The sequence below is a fragment of the Leucopleurus acutus genome (assembly GCF_964270905.1).
Source record: "Leucopleurus acutus genome assembly, chromosome: 15".
Classification (NCBI taxonomy): Eukaryota; Metazoa; Chordata; class Mammalia; order Artiodactyla; family Delphinidae; genus Leucopleurus; species Leucopleurus acutus.
In genome coordinates this window covers 18,668,022-18,686,266 of record NC_139157.1, presented here as the reverse complement: position 1 = coordinate 18,686,266, position 18,245 = coordinate 18,668,022, and the positions used below count along the sequence as shown (strand labels likewise).

The 18,245-nt window shown below is 38.3% G+C and overlaps 1 protein-coding gene across 1 annotated transcript in view; it reads left to right on the top strand.

The window, feature by feature from the left end:
• The window catches only part of ADGB (androglobin), a gene marked incomplete at its 5' end in the record, with an annotated part of 169,910 nt that overhangs the window by 90,897 nt on the left and 60,768 nt on the right, over positions 1 to 18,245 (top strand). Inside the window, 7 exons of the mRNA XM_082855604.1 lie at positions 4,530 to 4,563; positions 5,435 to 5,618; positions 6,807 to 6,870; positions 10,562 to 10,664; positions 13,046 to 13,187; positions 14,535 to 14,649; positions 16,765 to 16,932. Of these exons, the coding sequence (XP_082711730.1) occupies positions 4,530 to 4,563; positions 5,435 to 5,618; positions 6,807 to 6,870; positions 10,562 to 10,664; positions 13,046 to 13,187; positions 14,535 to 14,649; positions 16,765 to 16,932 (810 nt within the window). The remainder of the gene's footprint in view (positions 1 to 4,529; positions 4,564 to 5,434; positions 5,619 to 6,806; positions 6,871 to 10,561; positions 10,665 to 13,045; positions 13,188 to 14,534; positions 14,650 to 16,764; positions 16,933 to 18,245) is intronic.

Genomic DNA, 18,245 nt, shown 5'->3' with positions numbered 1-18,245 from the left:
TCTCCATCTATCAATGAAACATTATCTCTCGACCTCTTGCTATAGAAGATAAGGATTTAGCACTCCTGTATTCGCTTACCATCCCATACCTCCACTTTCCTCTGTCTTCAAGATTTTTTCATTTCACAAGTTTTTGTCCAATCAGTACTCTAGCTGTGAGGCTGGATACCAGAGCAGACCCCATTGAGATTTCGTGAGCTGTTACGTAATGCTTCTCACCTAATAGGGATGAAACTGTTGGGGAAGCTAAGAGTTCTACGAGCCGTAAGAGCTGGAGCCCTAACGGTGGAAATGAAGGGCTCTGCATTGTGGCTTGATTGGCAGGATCTCTGACTGAGATGCCACTGCCTTCTGGGAGTCTCAGTGCCCCCTGTATATTTCCCAGGCCTCTCACAGGTCTGGCTCCTGGCTCGTAACTGGGACTGGCTGCATAACTTGTGGAATGAAAATGCAGGGCCCCTTGTTCAACAGTTATTAAGAATGTCAAGAGAGTGACAGCAGAGCATTAGAACAAACACAGGGCCCTTCTGAGCCCAGCGCCCTGAGTGATCACACACTCATGAAGCCGGCCCTGCTCTTGATCTTGCCTTCGACACACAATCTGGCTGATAGACCGCAGGCATTAGTGACGTGTGCCATTTCAGGCCGAAGCACTTAATGAGTCTGCACGTGGCTTTGCAGCTCTCTGCTTCTCCCACAACCATCAGGAAACTGCGTATCCCAGTGGCAAGGCTACATGGTACAAGTTTCTAGATCCCTACATCACAACTGGGAAAGGAATCCCTTGAAAAGGAGCCCCCCAAAATAGGCTGAATATGAGGGAGAAGTTAACCCTATGTGTTAAGCCATTGAAATTTCAGGATTGGTTTGTTATCTCAGACTAGCCCAGCCTAATATAGTTCATGTTTTTAAACAGCAAAATTACCCTACCTTTGCCCTTAAGATAGATACAAATATTAGGGACAATAGGCCTGTTTTCAGACCTTCCTTAGGAATTAATATTTAGTGCAAGTCAGGCATTAATTATTTACCTGTTTCCTTTTCCACCTTCATCATTACTTCAAGCTGTAATAGAAGGATGGTAATAAAGAAAAGTATTCTTCCGTTAAAAAATATTCTAGCTGTGGAAGGATTTTTATTGGAGAGACAAATTTCTTTTCTTACACAACTTTTTGTACAAACCAATTACTTCATTTTTTTTCTATGACACATTAGGAAGCCTTCCCAAACACTCTTTTTTAAGAAAAAGGAACACCATTGAACAAATACCTTTAAACCCCATTTACCACACAAACACATCAGATTACCAATGCCACCTGTTTTCCTGGAGATATCACCCTCTGGAATCCTTTGCTCTCTTGCTCTTGTTCCAGCTGATGGAAACTTGCACCTGTCATCACTGGACTTTCTTTTCTCTCTCTCCTCTGATGGATTTTCTAATTCTTGGAAACGATGCTCTCCTGCTACTTGATACCCTCATTTAGGTGGTGCACATCTTCTAGTACTCCCTGAGAAAAACTGCGTGGGAAGTGAAAATGATGAGGGGTTCGTATGCCTGCAGGTGTCTGTACTCCACCCCGTCCCCTGGTTTATATTTTGGCGTGCTGTAGGATTACAGTGTAGATGTTCTTTCTTTCCGAATTTTAACTCTGTTCCTTAACTTTTGTCTTTTACCTTCAATCATTGCTCTTAAGAATACAGATAACATTTTGATTCTTGATCTGTTCTGTATGACTCTTGTTTTTCCCCTCTGGGAATGTTTTAAGACATTCCTTCCATTCTTGAAATAAGAAGAATTTACAGTGATTGGCCACGTAAATGAGTCTGTTTACATGAACTGTGCTAGGTACTCCATGAGCCCGTTCAACCTGGATACTCAAGTTTTTCAGTTCTGCAGAATTTTCTTATACTTTTTCCACAAGAATTTCCTTTTCTGAGAACAGTAATATTGAATACATTCACATTGCTGTGCCACTAACCTCCAGAAATCATTTCATCTTACAAAACTAAAACTTTATACCCATTAAATCATTCTGCATTCCTGCCCCTTTTCAGCCCCTTAAAACCACCATTCTACTTTTTGTCTCTAGGATTCTGATTACTCTAGGTACTTCATATAAGTGAAATCATACAGTATTTGTATTTTTGTGGCTGGCTTACTTCACTTAGTAAAATGTCCTCATCCATGTTCATGTGTCCATGTTCATCCATGTTGTACCATGTGTCATAATTTCTTTCCTTTAAGGCTGAATAATATTCCATTGTGCATATACATATACCACCTTTTGTTTATCCATACATCCATCAATGGATACTTGGTGAATAATGCGGCTATGAACATGCGTGTATAAATGTTTCTTTGAGATGCTGCCTTCAGTTCTTTTGGGTATATACTCAGATGTGGAATTGTTGGATCATACGTTAATTCTATTTTTAGCTTTTTCAGGAACCACCACACTGTTTTCCATAGCAACTGCACCATTTTATATTCCCACAGAAAGTACAAAAAGGTTCCAATTTCTCTACATCCTCACCACATAACAGTAACAATAACACTTGTCATTTTCTGTTTTTTTTTCTTTTTTCTTTAACAGTAGTCATCCCAGTGGCTGTGAGAGGGTGGTATCTCATTGCAGTTTTGATCTGTATTCCCCTAAGGATGAGTGATGTGGAGGACGTTTTCCATGTGCTTGTTGGCCATTTGTATATTTTCTTTGGACAAATGTCTATTCAAGTCCTTTACCCATTTTTAAATTGGGTTTGTTTATTTTATATTGTTTTTGTAGAAGTTCTTCATATATTCTTGATGTTAACCCTTTACTAGACATATGAGTTGCAAATAATTTCTCTCATTCCATAGGTTGCATTTTCACTCTGTTGATTATGTCCTTTGAATGACAGAAGATTATTTATGTAGCCCTATTTATTTTTACTTTTGCGGTCTGTGTTTTTATTGTCATATCTAAGAAACCAATGTCAAATCCAATGTTGTGAAGATTTTTACCTATGTTTTCTTTGAAAAGTTTTTTAGTTTTCTTCTCTGAGTCTTTTGTATCAACTTTACATCCAAACTTTCTATTGAATTTATTTCACTTTCCTATTTTTAGTTTCCAAGAACTGTCTCTTGTTCTTTATTGTATTTTTATAGTTTATTTGATAAATGAATATCTTCTTAACTTTCTGATATTACTAACTTAAAAATTTCTCCCTATATTATCATTTCTGATTCCTATGACTCTCCCTACCCACACCCATTAGTTTATTTCTTTTATATGAGACTCTTTCCTCAATTATCTAGCAATTCTTTGTTGTACACATATATTTAAGGAATTTATGAAATTAAAGAGCTGCTGATTAGAAGAAGCTTTATGGCATGGATAGAGCTTGTCAACTGGAAGCTTTAATTTGAGATAATTGGGGGTAAATGAGCCTCATTTGGGGTGGGACTAGCTCCAAATATCAGATTCCCTGAGGATTTTCCCTGGCTCTGTTCAGTGTCTCAGGTTAAGGGTCCTCTAATCTCCCTGCTGGGGTGGAATGTGGTCATAAGGATTGTTATATCCTTACCCACCAGAGTTATTAAAGCTGAGCAGCACAGGGTTCCTGAGAGTCTCAAAGTTCAGCATGTGGATGTTCACTTAATTCCTCTCCTCTCTGTGTAGTAAACTTTCTTGCTTCCCACAGTATCCGTGAACCCAGATCTGGAGACTTTTCATTTAATTTCTCTACTTGAAGCAACTTCCAGTGTCCTATTTAAGCAGAAGAAGGATAGATGCTAAACCAGAAGGGATTAGGGAGAAGTGGGGATTTGTCTGTTCCTTATATAGACATTCAACCCATCCCTGTATTTCAACCTGTATCTCATTCTGTCCTTCCCAGTGCCCGCTAATTGTTTCTGGGGTCCTAAGGTGTGGATGGGCTTGCTTCTCACCAGCACTTAGTGTTCAGTTTTGTCTACTCTGTTGTCTTCTCCATACACTTTACATCATCCAAAATATCACCCATCAGTCTGTATAAATTTATACCATTTTATCTTTTATACTTATTTTAATTGTGTCCCAGAGATAACAGAGTTATACATGTGAAGCTTATTTTCCCTGTTAAAAATTTGAGAAAACATTTTTATAATTTGAAATAATCCTTAGGTTCCATACACTAATTATCAATCATAATCTCATTTTACTCAATCTGTATTAATTATAGGTGCCTCATACCAACTAGTATATCTACTCGGGGATATTACTGTTTTTATTTAACTTTTATTATAAGATTCAAAGGTTTAATACACTCATATCTTCTGTATTTTAATGTCACAAACTTAAACTCTCAGCCAAATTCACATCTTTTGAATTTTAAGGTTAAAAACAAATTTCGTTTTGCTGTAGGTTTTAGTAAGTATTTGTAGAAATCTATTTCTTCAGTGTTTAAAAGACTGTATTAACTCTTTTAAAAACTGTGGTGCTTTAGAGAGCTGTAATGTTTTGTCGAATTTATAAATGGTTTCTTAGCGTGTTCCTTTCATCTCACAGGGTAATGCTGCTTCACAAGCTATACTCAGAAAAGGTAAATTAATAATCTTCTCGTGACTTTTTTTCACAGACATCAAAGCACAAAGGGGTCTCTGCTTCTTGACAGCTTTTTGCTCTCCCTCCTCCCGGCTCTCAGCAGCCTCCCTCCAGTGCTTTCTCTGATGTGTTGAGTCTAATCTGCTCTGGGCTAGAAAAATCAGATAATCTCACTTGTTAAATTCAAGCTTAAAGTCAAAATAAAATACTATCTGATTAAAGTCCCATGAGTAAAGTTCTTGTGTCTTAATGCATGCATGTTATGATCAAAGCACTGAAACCACTGCAAATTCCTCAGATCCTAAATAAAGACTTGACCAAGGCTAAAATCCAAAAAAGTGTTAAGTGGCGTGTGTGTCTATAACATTTTGGTTCAAGAAAAGTGTATGAGAACTTTATGCCATTTCTTGATAAACATAAAATAAGATTACGGAATCACTGACTGCAGGGCTTACAGAAATACATCAATCACAATAGATCTTTCAAGTTTTCGCTTCTCCTTCTGTTGTCTGCGTTAGCCCCTCTTACATGAATATGTCTGTTTACAGCAGATTTTAAATACATAAACCAGCTAACTTCTGTTATAACTTTAGTCTCTAAAGAATGTGTGCACAAATTTATGAAAGTGATTTCAAAATTTCTGGACACCCTGCATGTAAGTTATGATTAAATTCTCCTGAGGGTATGAAAATGGGTCTTTGTATGGACCTCTACAAATTTGAGGCCTGCATGTGAATTATTATCTCAGTAAATATTTTCTCAAAAATAGATTTTGATATGTGAGCTCTCCTCTACAATTTTTCATATCTTAATAATTTAATATTTAACAATTAGGTATGTTTGACATGGCTGTCTTCTGCTGTACACAGATGAACTACCAGACTATGGATTGAATGATGCAGCCCATCCAGCTGAAGGAATCAGTCTGGAAAGAGATTTGGTCAGCCAGACAACAGCAACACAGGAAAAATCAAAGGAGGAACTTGCAACAGTAAATAATGGTGTTTCTAAAGAAATATGGTTAGATTTTGAAGACTTCTGTGTGTGCTTTCAGTAAGTATACATTTTTATGTGCATTTACTACAGTGGGTATATAAGCTATTCATTTTTAGCTTTCATTTAAAAGAGTTAAGCCAATATTAGTCTGGTGTTGATATAATATCAAACAAAACTATTAGAAGGATATTTACAATAGCCAGGTCATGGAAGCAACCTAAATGCCCATCGACAGACAAATGGATAAAGAAGATGTGGTACATATATACAATGGAGTATTAGTCAGCCATAAAAAGGAACAAAATTGGGTCATTTGTAGAGATGTGGATGGACCTAGAGACTGTCATACAGAGTGAAGTAAGTCAGAAAGAGAAAAACAAATATCATATATTAATGCATATATGTGGAATCTAGAAAAATGGTACAGATGAACTGGTTTGCAAGACAGAAATAGAGACACAGATGTAGAGAACAAACGTGTGGACACCAAGGGGGGATAGTGGGGGGGTGGGGGGATGAATTGGGAGATTGGGATTGACATATATACACTAATATGTATAAAATAGATAACTAATAAGAAAAAACAATATTAGAAGGAAATATGGATGAGTTGATTGTCCACATGAAACATGAATAGCCAAACCAGTCTCAGGCCAGTTTCAGCTTATCCTCAAAGACTTATTTGTTTATTAAGATGAAGGCAGTTTATCCACTGAAGGAGATCATTTCTGTCCCTTTCAGACAACTAATTCAATACAGTTATTATTTTTTCTCAGCTTTATTGAGATGCAATTGACAAATAAAATTGTAAGTATTTAAAGTGTACATGGTGATGAATTGATACACATATATATTGTGAAAGATCCCCCCCATCAAGTTAACTAACATATCTATCACCTCATATATTTATTTTTTTATTGTGTGTGAGAACATTTACGTTCTCTTAGCAAATTTTAATTATACAATATAGTGTTATCAATGATAGTTTCCATGTTATACATTAGATCTTCAGACCTTATTCATCTTATAACTGAAAGTTTGTGCCCTTTTTACCAATCTCTCCCTATTTTCCTCACCTCCAGCCCCTGGCAACCACTTTTTTCCTTTCTGAGTTGTTATTATTTTTTTAACTTTCATCTGTCTTTACCTGTTTTGCCTATAATTATTTGCTTCTGAGAAACTTAACATGTAGTACTGTTTTGTTGCATATGATGACAATAACCTGTTATAAATAATGTTTTTCAGGAATATATATATTTTCCACAAGCCAAGTTCATATTGCCTTAACTTTCAAAAATCAGAATTCAAGGTAAATAGATAATGATCTCTTTTCTTTCCCTTCTTAAATTTTTAATGGAATCATGCTAGTGAAAAACACTTTCAAATTTATCAAGCATTTCTAAACTTCTAACATAATTATATTTAAAAATTTAAGGGACTTCCCTGGTGGTCCAGTGGTTAAGACTTCGCTTTCCAATGCAGGGGGTGCGGGTTTGATCCCTGGTTGGGGAGCTAAGATCCCACATACCTTGCGGCCAAAAAAACAAAACATAAAACAGAAGCAATATTGTAACAAATTCAATAAAGACTTTAAAAAATGGTCCACATCAAAAAAAAAATCTTAAATAAAAAATATTTAATTCTTAGGGTCTTCTACTAATCTCTGATGTAGACAATAAGCAAAATTCTTCTACCTCATATCCCCAGGTGTGATCCATCTGATTGTGTTGCACTGGTTCAATGCTGAGCCGCATTATTATATAAATTCACATAAAGGAAGTTTTGACTTATGAATAAATGAAGGAAAAGCACAAGTAAATTCACTACATTTGATTTCAATTAGTGTTTACTGACTTGCGCGCAATTCCTAAAATATAAGCACATTTTCACTAACATTTCTGTTATTTTTGTCCACGTTCTTCCCTCTGTCTGGAGTTCATTCTTCTTCATCCTTATTGCCTTCATCTGGCTAACACCTAGAAGTCCTTCAGAACAGCATGGATGTCCTTGACCCTGTGAGACCTCCTTCCCTGCCTGTAGCGTCTGGGTCAAGTACCCTGACTCCATGCACTCTGTATGACTGTCCCCACCCAGACACTTCCCTCCCTCCATCCTAACTGCATGGTCACTTCTCTGTGCCCCTCTACCTACCCACCCACTTTCTGTCAGCATCTTAAGGACAACTCTGTCCTTTTCTTTACTTTTGAAGTACAGGTCCTGGTATGAAGTAGGAGATTGGTAAAAAAAAAAAAAAAAAAAAAAATTGTTGAATGAATTAACGAACAAATGTCACATTGAGTGGAATTTTGTGGAAAACTATGAAACATATCCTGGGAAACTAAATTGCGCTGAAACTTACATGTCGCTTGTATGGGGCCCTGCAAGCCCCCAGCGATACTCCCCCGACATCTCCATGAGCTGCATGCAGAGCTGGAGGGGGAAGTAGGAGGCTTGGTGATGACTTCGCCCTTTGCACTTGTACTAGATGAAAATGCAGGCAGAGAAAACCGTTTGTGCATCCCTCAAGAGGTGCTCTGTAGCTGGTTGCCTGCTCTGAAAGTAAGAATCAGGTCTGTAGTAGTGACTGGGGTGGGGTTTGCAGGGGTGGCAGAATGGGTGACCAGGTTCTGAAGTCTATCTATAAAATCACCCAGAGGAATGCTTTGATTTTACGAATTTTACAAAAAACAAAACAAAACAAAACAAGCCTGTTAATTGGGAATAGCAGAACCCAGAGTACAGTATGAGAATAATATACCGTTTACAGTTAACTTAGGAATGTTGTCATATTCAAAATATTGGCAATACTTAAATGATAGTCATTTATAGGTGCTGACTCTGTTCCTAGCCCTGACCTAGGTTCTTTATTACATCAACTCCTCATAGCAAATTCAATGAAAGGACAATTATTATTATCAATTTTCAGGTTAGGAAACTGAGGCAGACCAAGTTTGGGTAAAATGCCCAAGATCACCAAATTAGTAAGTGGCGCAAGCATCACGAGAACTGCGTTTATCCGATGTAAAACCTGCGCCTTTCTCACTAGCGCACCTTTGGAGGAAGCAAATGAGTGGCTCTGGAGCTAGACTGCCGGGTTTTGAATCTAGATTGCATCTGAGGTGGGACTCTGAGCAAGCTATTTAAGTTCTCTTTGCCTCAGTTTTCTTATTTATTCAATGGCAGTGACAGACCAACATCATAGAGTTCAGAAATAAATGAGAGAACATGTGTAAAACACTTAGAAGAATGCCTAATACTTAGTAAGTGAAAATAAATGCTGGCTGTCGTTGTTATTACTAAGAGCAGTTAGCATATGAGTTTGTTATACATCACCACCCTAACATATATGTGCATGTGTGTTCGGAAAATGGCCAACTGTTCTTTGTTCCGATCCTATTTTTATGAAGTGATGGTAAAAGGAGAATTTTATTTTCCTTTTAAAGTCCCAGCTTAGCAAAATAAAATGACGGCATCCATTATGAGTCCCTTCATTCCCCTGAATTTTTTTTTTAACATCAGTGGTCTGAGAAAATGATGACTTTTTCTTAGAGGATGTTTTTGGTACCCAAACTTAATGGCCTTTAATCTGGATTGTTCGTGTTCTGAGGCCAGACAGTCCTGATGTTAGTGGCCACAGGCGCTACCAGCTGAGCTGGAGACACAGAGCCTGAGGCCTGTCTGCCGCACATCCCTTAGCTGTCCCCTGGGAGATGTCATGGGGGTTGGCAAGGGGCTCACAAAGGTGTCTGGTCCCTGCACCAGAGCAGAGCCCCTGAATGTGGCCTCGGGGGCCATCTCACCCTCAAATTCTCAGGCTCTTTAAAATGACAACAAATGATCTCTAGGCAGAATCCCCTCCTCAGCCACACAGGCTGCGCTGGCAAATGCAGGGCCCTTCATAGTTTTAGATAGTGTTTGAAACAACTGCCTCTATCACCAACATGTGGCAGCCAAAAGAAAACAAATGAAATAAAGTCTAATGCTAACTATTGGAAGACATTGAGCGAAGCGATCATCTTAATTAGTTACATTGTACCAAGCATTTCTAGAAATCTTGTTATATTTGATTAATAAGGATTTCTTTTTTCACAGTATTGCTAGAGATTTTTCTTTTGTATTGCAACTTGTGATTTAAATATTATTGTTCAATAGTATAGAAAGCTTTTAAAGTATAATGACAAATTAACACATTTACAATATACCATCAGTCAAAATTATGCTGAAGCACTGGGAAACTGAAATGCAGTAATAGCCCAATAATTGTGATCAGTATTGGAGTCAGGTAGATAGACAGACCTACTTTTGAATCTCAGCTTTTCTACTTGCAAGTACTGTGACCTTCGGCAATTTACTTACCCTCTCTGTGTTTCAGTTTCTCCGTCCATAATTATGGATATTAACGGTACCCACATAAGATGGATTAAAATCATATTCATGTAATCCTTACGTGGCTGTCCACTAAAGGACATTCCAGTTGTGCTCAGTGCTTTCTTGCATGCCCAAAACAAAAATCCAGTTTGGTTCATTAGCGTACAATGGGTATATTTCTGAAGACCTTGTAGAAAGAAGGAATAGAGGGTTTATATCAAAAACCACCAAGTAGCATACATTTCCATTCTCTGCCAAAGTTACTCCATGGACTGTTTGCTTATTAAGGACCTATCCTCTGAGTACTGCTCAGCTCTGGGCTCAATCTCTTCGTCTATTTGTCATTTCTGGAATAAGCATATCCCTTTTCTTTACTCACGGGGAAGAGCTTTGGCTCTCTCTGATATGGTGGCCAGTCTCACACAGGCCCTGCAGACCCAGCTTCCGTGGACTGCTGCCAACATTCACCGGTGTGATTTTCTCCCTATCATTAAACCTGTAAAGTACTTATCATGGTGTCTAGAACACAGTAAATTCTCTATAAATGTTAGATATTGTACTTTTAATAGAAGTGGAAAATACAGCATTAATAGGCTGATATGAAATACAATGATTGGTCTCATTTCTTGCAGTTCTCAGATGAACGTGTGTCCTACTATCTATTTGTGGACAGTCTAAAGCCCATTGAACTACTGATTTGCTTTTCTGCATTGGTACGCTGGGGAGAATCTGGAGGTAAGAAGGCTATGAGAAAATTACTGTCTGAGATCCCAACTCACTTTCTGTTCAGGGAAAATGTATAATGTGTGAAGGAACTTATTCCCTCTCCAGACCTCCTAAGATCTTCCTACTCCTCTGACATCAAGGATTATACTCACTCTTGCCACCTGTCCCTCTCTGTGTTGTGGTCTTATGGTCACCTCTTGAGCACACCTGGTCCCTCTGTTTTGCTTTCTACCTATACGAGTCATCATTCTTTTTTTTTTTTTTTTTAAGATTTTTTGATATGGACCATTTTTAAAGTCTGTATTGAATTTGTTACAATATTGCTTCTGTTTTATGTTTTGAGTTTTTGGCTGCAAGGCATGTGGGATCTTAGCTCCCCGACCAGGGATGAAACCTGTATCCCCTGCACTGGAAGGCAGAGTCTTAACCACTGGACTGCCAGGGAAGTCCCACATGTTATCATTCTTGATTCTTTCAAAATCTATTGAAAATCATGAACTCTTTCTTCTTTGATTTGACAATTCCAAAGATCTTTTCCTCCATCCCACCTTGGCCCCCTAATTTCATGGTTATATTTTAGACGTTATTATACCACTAACTGTATTATCCTAATCAAATTTCAAGTCCTCTGACCCCCACCCCTGAATCTCCAGTTCGCTCTCTCTAGAACTCCCACCCCTACAGGTCTTGGACTGAACTGGGATCTCCATCCCTCAACCTTACCACTTCTTCTGTGTCCACTCTCCCCACATCTTTATTTCTCTTATTCCCAACGTAGTTTCCATGGTCCATGATTGTATTTATATCCTCACATATGCCCTCAACACAAGTGCTCTTCTTACCCTCTCATCTTACACTCCTGGCAAAATCCTAATATTGGTTGAAGGTATCTCTGTGCCTAACCTGGGGTTTCATCAGAACAGCTGAGTGTAACTGGAGAAAAAAAAAAAATCCTACTACCTAGCCCCACTTTAAATTGAGGACCACAAATCTCAAAGCAAAGCCCCTAAGCACTGCCAGCATTTCCTGAGTTCATTCATTCTCCCAGCTCTCATTCTCATGAGTGATGATTTCAAACCTTCAAATCTCTCTCTCTCTCTCTGCCTTCAAATCTCCAACTCCCACTCTCATCCTTCCTCATTTTCAGCTGATGACCTTGCTGCTGTCTTCACTGAAGAGATAGAAGAAATTGGAAATGACCCACTCATCTTCTCATAATGAACTCTCCCAAGTTCTTGTCACCCTTCCCTCCTGTTCTAACAGATGGACTGTTCCTTCTCTTCTCTAAGGCCAGCTTCTTGCAAACACATGCACATATGCACAAAACAGCATTCTTTGTTTGGCTTATTTTACTAAAGCATTTATATTTAACTCAAATTAGCAGTACCTCACACTGTACAGGTACAAATATTTGCTGAATGCTTAGTATTGAATTTTTTGCCCACTCTGAGGGCACAGACTATGATTTTCCATCAGGATGTACCCAATGTTTTGAATGGTGTCAGATGTGCAGCAAGTGGACAATAAATATTTGTTGAATAAACTTTCCAGACTTCAGTGGTGTGAGCTTAGTATGTCCACTTAACCAGTAGCTCCTAAGCCACACCACGTCCTAGAACATTGAAACTCTAAATGCGTAGAGGTATTTCAGGTCATGTGGTGGCCTTGTATCCTTAGCTTGAGTGTTATCTGGAAACAGGGTAAGAAGTCTTTTGCTCTCAGCTACTGATGAAGAATAGTCATTATTTTCTATCAATTTCAAGATTAAAAAATTATTAATTAAAGTTTAATTAGATAAAATTTTAAATTTATAAAAATTAAATAAAATTTTTAATTAATTTAAAATTTTGGTAATTATTTTTCTACACAAAGCTAAGGATCAAAGCTCAAAACTTAAATAAACAGTGGCATCTTTTGCCCTTGCTTTGCCACTATCTTAGGAAAATCTCTCATTTTCCCAGATGTGGTATTTTTCCTCCTTTAAAATTGTATCTAATGGGATATTGTTATTACTGCCCTACATAAGAAAAGCAGTGGTATACTACAGTGAAATACCCCTATCTGTCCTCTTTTTCCTAACTTTGTCATTCTTGGTTTCTTCAGCTGAGGGGATGGCTATGAGGAGAAAAGTAGGCTAGGGAGGGAAGAAGGTCTTGATTCCTCTGGAGTATTATTTCCAGTAATTATTTACTCAGGTAGTTTCTAATGTTTTATGAACGTCTTCAGAATAGATCTAATTCTTGGTTGTTGTTGTTAATATTATTGTTATTATCATATTATTAATGTCATTATTGGTAAAAAGCAATACCAGTGAAAGCCAACTATACTCTCACAGTCAAATTTCTGTATATATATATATGTTTTTTTTTTTCTTTTAAATTTTCCTAAAGCTTTAACAAAGAACAGCCCTCCCATACAGCCTGGACTACTTACAGTTGAGAGAGTTTCTTGGAAATCTCTGAGGCCACGTGATCTTGTTGTGACAGTTCACACGTATGCCACCAAGGCTACAGTGGTTCGCCTGCCTGTTGGGTATGGAGTGACTTCATTTTTCCCATACTAAGAATTATTTGAAGACTTGTAAACTTTTGACTACTAAATAATGAAACAATATGGAATCTAATATGTTGTTTCCTGAAGCAATTTCATAAAGCAGAGGTCTATCATCGTGATTCTTGAGAAAAATAATTCTGTGAACAAATAAAGTGAAGAAATGCTGTACCTTTTGGAAGATTCATAATTGTTAAAGAATCTGGTTGTTTCTTTAGTAAAGAATACAGTTTAAACTTGTTTAACTCAGCATTTCCTAAAATTAATTTATTAAAAGATCTTTTTTGTTTTATTGTAAAATTTATTCAATTCCTTAATAAGAACCATGATTTTATTTAAAAACAGATTGAGAAACAGCATTTTCCCCTACAAATCTGTAGTTTTACCTGTAGTTTGTTTTTAATTTTACCTGTAGTTCTATTTTGAGTTAAGATAAAATTGGTTAAGCACATCACATTTTTCATTTTAAAGAAAATATGTATAATTGAAAAGTTTTCATGATTTTGATAAATAAAATTCAAAATATTACCTCATATTTCAGATGAAATAAATATTTTTGCTGAATTTCCCAAGATCAATCATGATAATTCTATGTGATCAACGAAAAGCTATGGCTCTTGTACAAAAGCAAAGCCCAAGCAACAAAATGAAATGCTAGGATAATCTGTGGCAAGTGTCCAATATTTCTAGAAAAATAATGAATTTTAAAACTTCTGTACTTTCACATCTTCCCTAAAAACTCTGGTATGGAGAGATTCTCCCAGAAATCATTATTCTGTCTGAGTGCTCATCCATCAGGACAACCAAGGATAGGGAACTGATAAAGAATCTAGTATTTTTATCTGCTTTTTCCCCGACAGAGCCTAAGCTCTGTCTAAGCTCTAGACAGGTGGGTTTTGGACATGCTTTCAGTATTCTCCCTGATGCCGCAACCTTGGTAGGAGAGACACAATTAACACACATGAAATTATGCATTTGTGAGAAACTATGAAATCTACAGAGCACTAGGCCAACATGAATTATTACTGTTGTTAGGGGAAAAAGCCAGACGAGTGTTTCGCAACGTGTCTGCAGCTTATGGGAGATGTCTCCAACACGTGCAAGTTTGTCATTTACTGTAATCGTTTTTTGTCCAGCATAATCAGTGAGATATAGATTCCATGATCTCGGAGGGTTCTTTCAAAGTGAAAAATTCATCAGTCTTTACCTCATCTGTGTTACAAAATTCAGCCCTTAATAACGTTTGACTTATTTGAGCACAAAGTATCATCAAGAAGCTAACAGAGGCAAGGACTACAACAAAGGAAACCCTCGGTCCTCTCTCTTTAGGAGACACATGCTGCTCTTCACCGCATACTCCCCCGTGGGGCACTCCATACACATCTGCAGCATGGTGACCTTTGTCGTCGGGGATGAAGATGTCGTGCTACCCAACTTTGAACTGGTAAATCTTTGAGCAACTGTGATTTTTTTTTGTGCCTTATTTTCAAAGATTTTGAACTAAATCATATTGCTATTTTGTTTTCAACTTACCGATTTTTTACTTTTTTTTTTTTTACATCTTTATTGGAGTATAATTGCTTTACAATGGTGTGTTAGTTTCTGCTTTATAACAAAGTGAATCAGTTATACATATACATATGTCCCCATATCTCTTCCCTCTTGCGTCTCCCTCCCTCCCACCCTCCCTATCCCACCCCTCTAGGTGGTCACAAAGCACCGAGTTGATCTCCCTGTGCTATGCGGCTGCTTCCCACTAGCTATATCACACCTTCTTTATCCATTCATCTGTTGATGGACACTGAGGTTGCTTGGCTATGGTAAATAGTGCTGCTATGAACCTTGGGGTGCATGTATCAAACTTAAATGCTTTTGCGCAGCAAAGGAAACCATCAACAAAATGAAAAGACAACCTATGGAATGGGAGATAATATCTGCAAATGATGCGACTGCCAAGGGGTTAATTTCCAAAATATACAAACAGCTCATACAACTCAATGTCAAAAAAACAAACAACCCAATCAAAAAATGGGCAGAAGACCTAAATAGACATTTCTCTAAAGAAGACATACAGATGGCCAACAGGCACATAAAAAGATGCTCAACACTGCTAATTATTAGAGAGATGGAAGGCAAAACCACGATGAGGCATCACCTCACGCCAGTCAGAATGGCCATCATCAAAAAGCTTACAAATAATAAATGCTGGAGAGGGTGTGGAGAAAAGGGAGCCCTCCTGCACTGTTGGTGGGAATGTAAATTGGTGCAGCCACTATGGAGAACAGTACGGAGGTTCCATAAAAAACTAAAAATAGAGCTACCATATTATCCAGCAATCCCACTCCTGGATATATATCCTGCACATTTATTCAAAAAGGCACGAAAAGACACGTGCACCCCGATGTTCATAGCAACACCATTTACAATAGCCAAGACGTGGAAGCAGTTTGTTTCTTTCTTTAGGTGATTTAACTCCCTAGGTGTTTAGTTATTTTAGTCTGTGAACTCATATTTCCCTGGCGTTACCAACTCCTCCATCTTATAAAAATTACTGGGGCTTACATCCAGGCCCCAGTATTCTTCAGTTCTAATGAAGAAGCAAAAGGGGATACAGACTGGCCCAGAACAGAGAGACTCAAGCTCCTCAGAGCCATACATGATCATTCCCCAAACTACCATTTAACCAGACAAGTTTTCTGGTCATGGTTTTATCTCAGGGAGAAACACCATTAAGAAGAGACTTTCCCTAGGCTTCGGGGAGGCTGGGAGAAGGTCAGCAAGAAGTAAATGTGTTAAGGTGGCAGGTCAGTTTCATCTGTTCTCAACAGTTTCTCACCCCATTTTCATGCCATTCCTCAAAACTTCTGCAGGGAACCGTGGAGCAATGATTGCACCATGGTGCCCCTAGGAAAGAGGTAAAAACAGACTTTACAACGTTTTCCTCCTACTTGACCCTCGTCGTGCTTCCTTCAAGCACCCTCTGCTCTGAGTAAGCTCTCCAGCAGCCACCAACTACCCACCACGCACGAGGCAAGATAATCTGCAAACACCTCAGTGTTTTCTCCATTTAAAAGAATAAGTTCCTTCCTGACATCCCTATCTCCTTCTTGTTTTTATCGCTTCTTCAGAGTCTATAGCAGAAGGCAGCCAGCAGCCCACGCTAGTTCACCCTCTTGTATTTCTTACTTTATTGCTCTCTCCCTGAACACTTCTCTGCCCTTCAGTCGTCAAACTCCACACAGCTGTCAGACTAATTCCTAGACACTCTTCAGAACAAAGGCTGGATATTCATACTGTGGGGAAATTTCCCCTGGCCCCCAAAGTGAGGTAGGTGTTGTTTCCATGCGTTCCTACTAGAGCAGGAATCATGTTCCTTGTTTTATATCCTTCAGACCATAGCACCTAGCAAAATGCTTTGATCAAGTAAGTCCTCCATAAATAACTATTGAGTTAGTCATATAACAGATGTTTAATATATTAACAGAAATTAAATTGTTATAAACCTAGTTACACCTAAATAAGCAAAAGGGACGCTGACCGCTATGCTTTGTCTTCACAGGAGAGCTACCGATTTACAGAGCGGGCTTTAACAATTTTGAAAGCTGTTGGACATGGGATCGCTAATTTCGAAGATAAGGCTAAACTTTCTGCAGCCCTGAAGGATCTACAAACAGCTCACTACCCTATTCCCCTCCAGGATAAAAAACTAACTGTACAGCACTTCCGGGTAAGCGTGTTCAGGCTGTAATGTTCCTAGAAGAGTATGTTCTGTTTGTAATAATGTTTCACATATTCGATGACCCCCAAAATCAGCCGAGAGAATGCTCTGGATGAAGACAGTTTATTTGGGAAGTGACGTCAGCAAGCAGAAACGAGAGAGTAGGAAGAATGAAATGAGAAAGAGGAGAATATTCGTGAAAGGATGTGGTAATTACTGCTGTGGGCTACTGGGGCTCAATGCTCCAGGGAATCCTGATAAACTGTGTAGGACATCCCTTAGAAAGGTCCCCCTAGAGGATGAGGCGATGGTAACGTTTATCCACTGATAGATGGGTGCTCTCAGGGGTATTTATTTCCTCACACTTTCTTGGGGTTGAGTAGCATCCTGGCTTTACTGAAAGCCTTGAGGGAGTGAAGCAAAACGCCTTTGTGGTACCCCCTGTACACTACTGACATTTTGAGCCAGATGATTTTTGCTGTGGTCCTGACCTGTCAGTGGCAGCATGGCTTGCCTGCATCCTCTAAATACCAGTTGTGACAACTAAAAATGATTTCAGACATTGTCAAGGGTCCCCTGGGGAGCAGTGTTGCTAGAGTTGGAAATTAAAATACAGGACACCCCGTTAAAATTTGTTTTACTAAAGACTTAATTTTTAGAGTAGTTTCAGGTTCATTGCAAAATTGGGCAGAAGGTATGGAGATTTCCCATTTATCCCCTGATGCCACACGTGCCTTCCCCATTATTTATCAACACCCCCCATGAGTGGTACGTTTGTTACAATCGATGAACCTACATTGATACATCAGTCACTCAAAGTCCACAGTTTACACTAGAATTTACTCTTGGTGTACATTCTATGGGTCTGGACAAATGTATAGTAACATGTATCCATCACTGTAGTATCATATATAATAGTTTCACTGCCCTAAAAATCCTGTGTGTTCTGCCTAGTCATCTCTCCCCTCCCCCAAGCCCTGGCACCCATTGATCTTTTTTATTGTCTCCATAGTTTTGCCTTTTCCAGAATGTCATAAAGTATGTAGTCTTTCCAAATTAGCTTCTTTGACTTAGAAATACACATTTAAGTTCCCTCCATGTCTTTTCATGACTTCATAGGTCACTTCATTTTCATGCTGAATAATGTTCCATTGTCTGGATGTACCACGGTTTATTTATTTATTCACTTACTGAAAGACATCTTAGTTGCTTCCAAGTTTTGGCAATTATGAATGAAGTGGCTATAAACATCTGTGTGCAAGTTTTTGTGAAGGCATATGTTTTCAGCTCATTTGGGTAAATACAAACGAGTGTAATTGCTG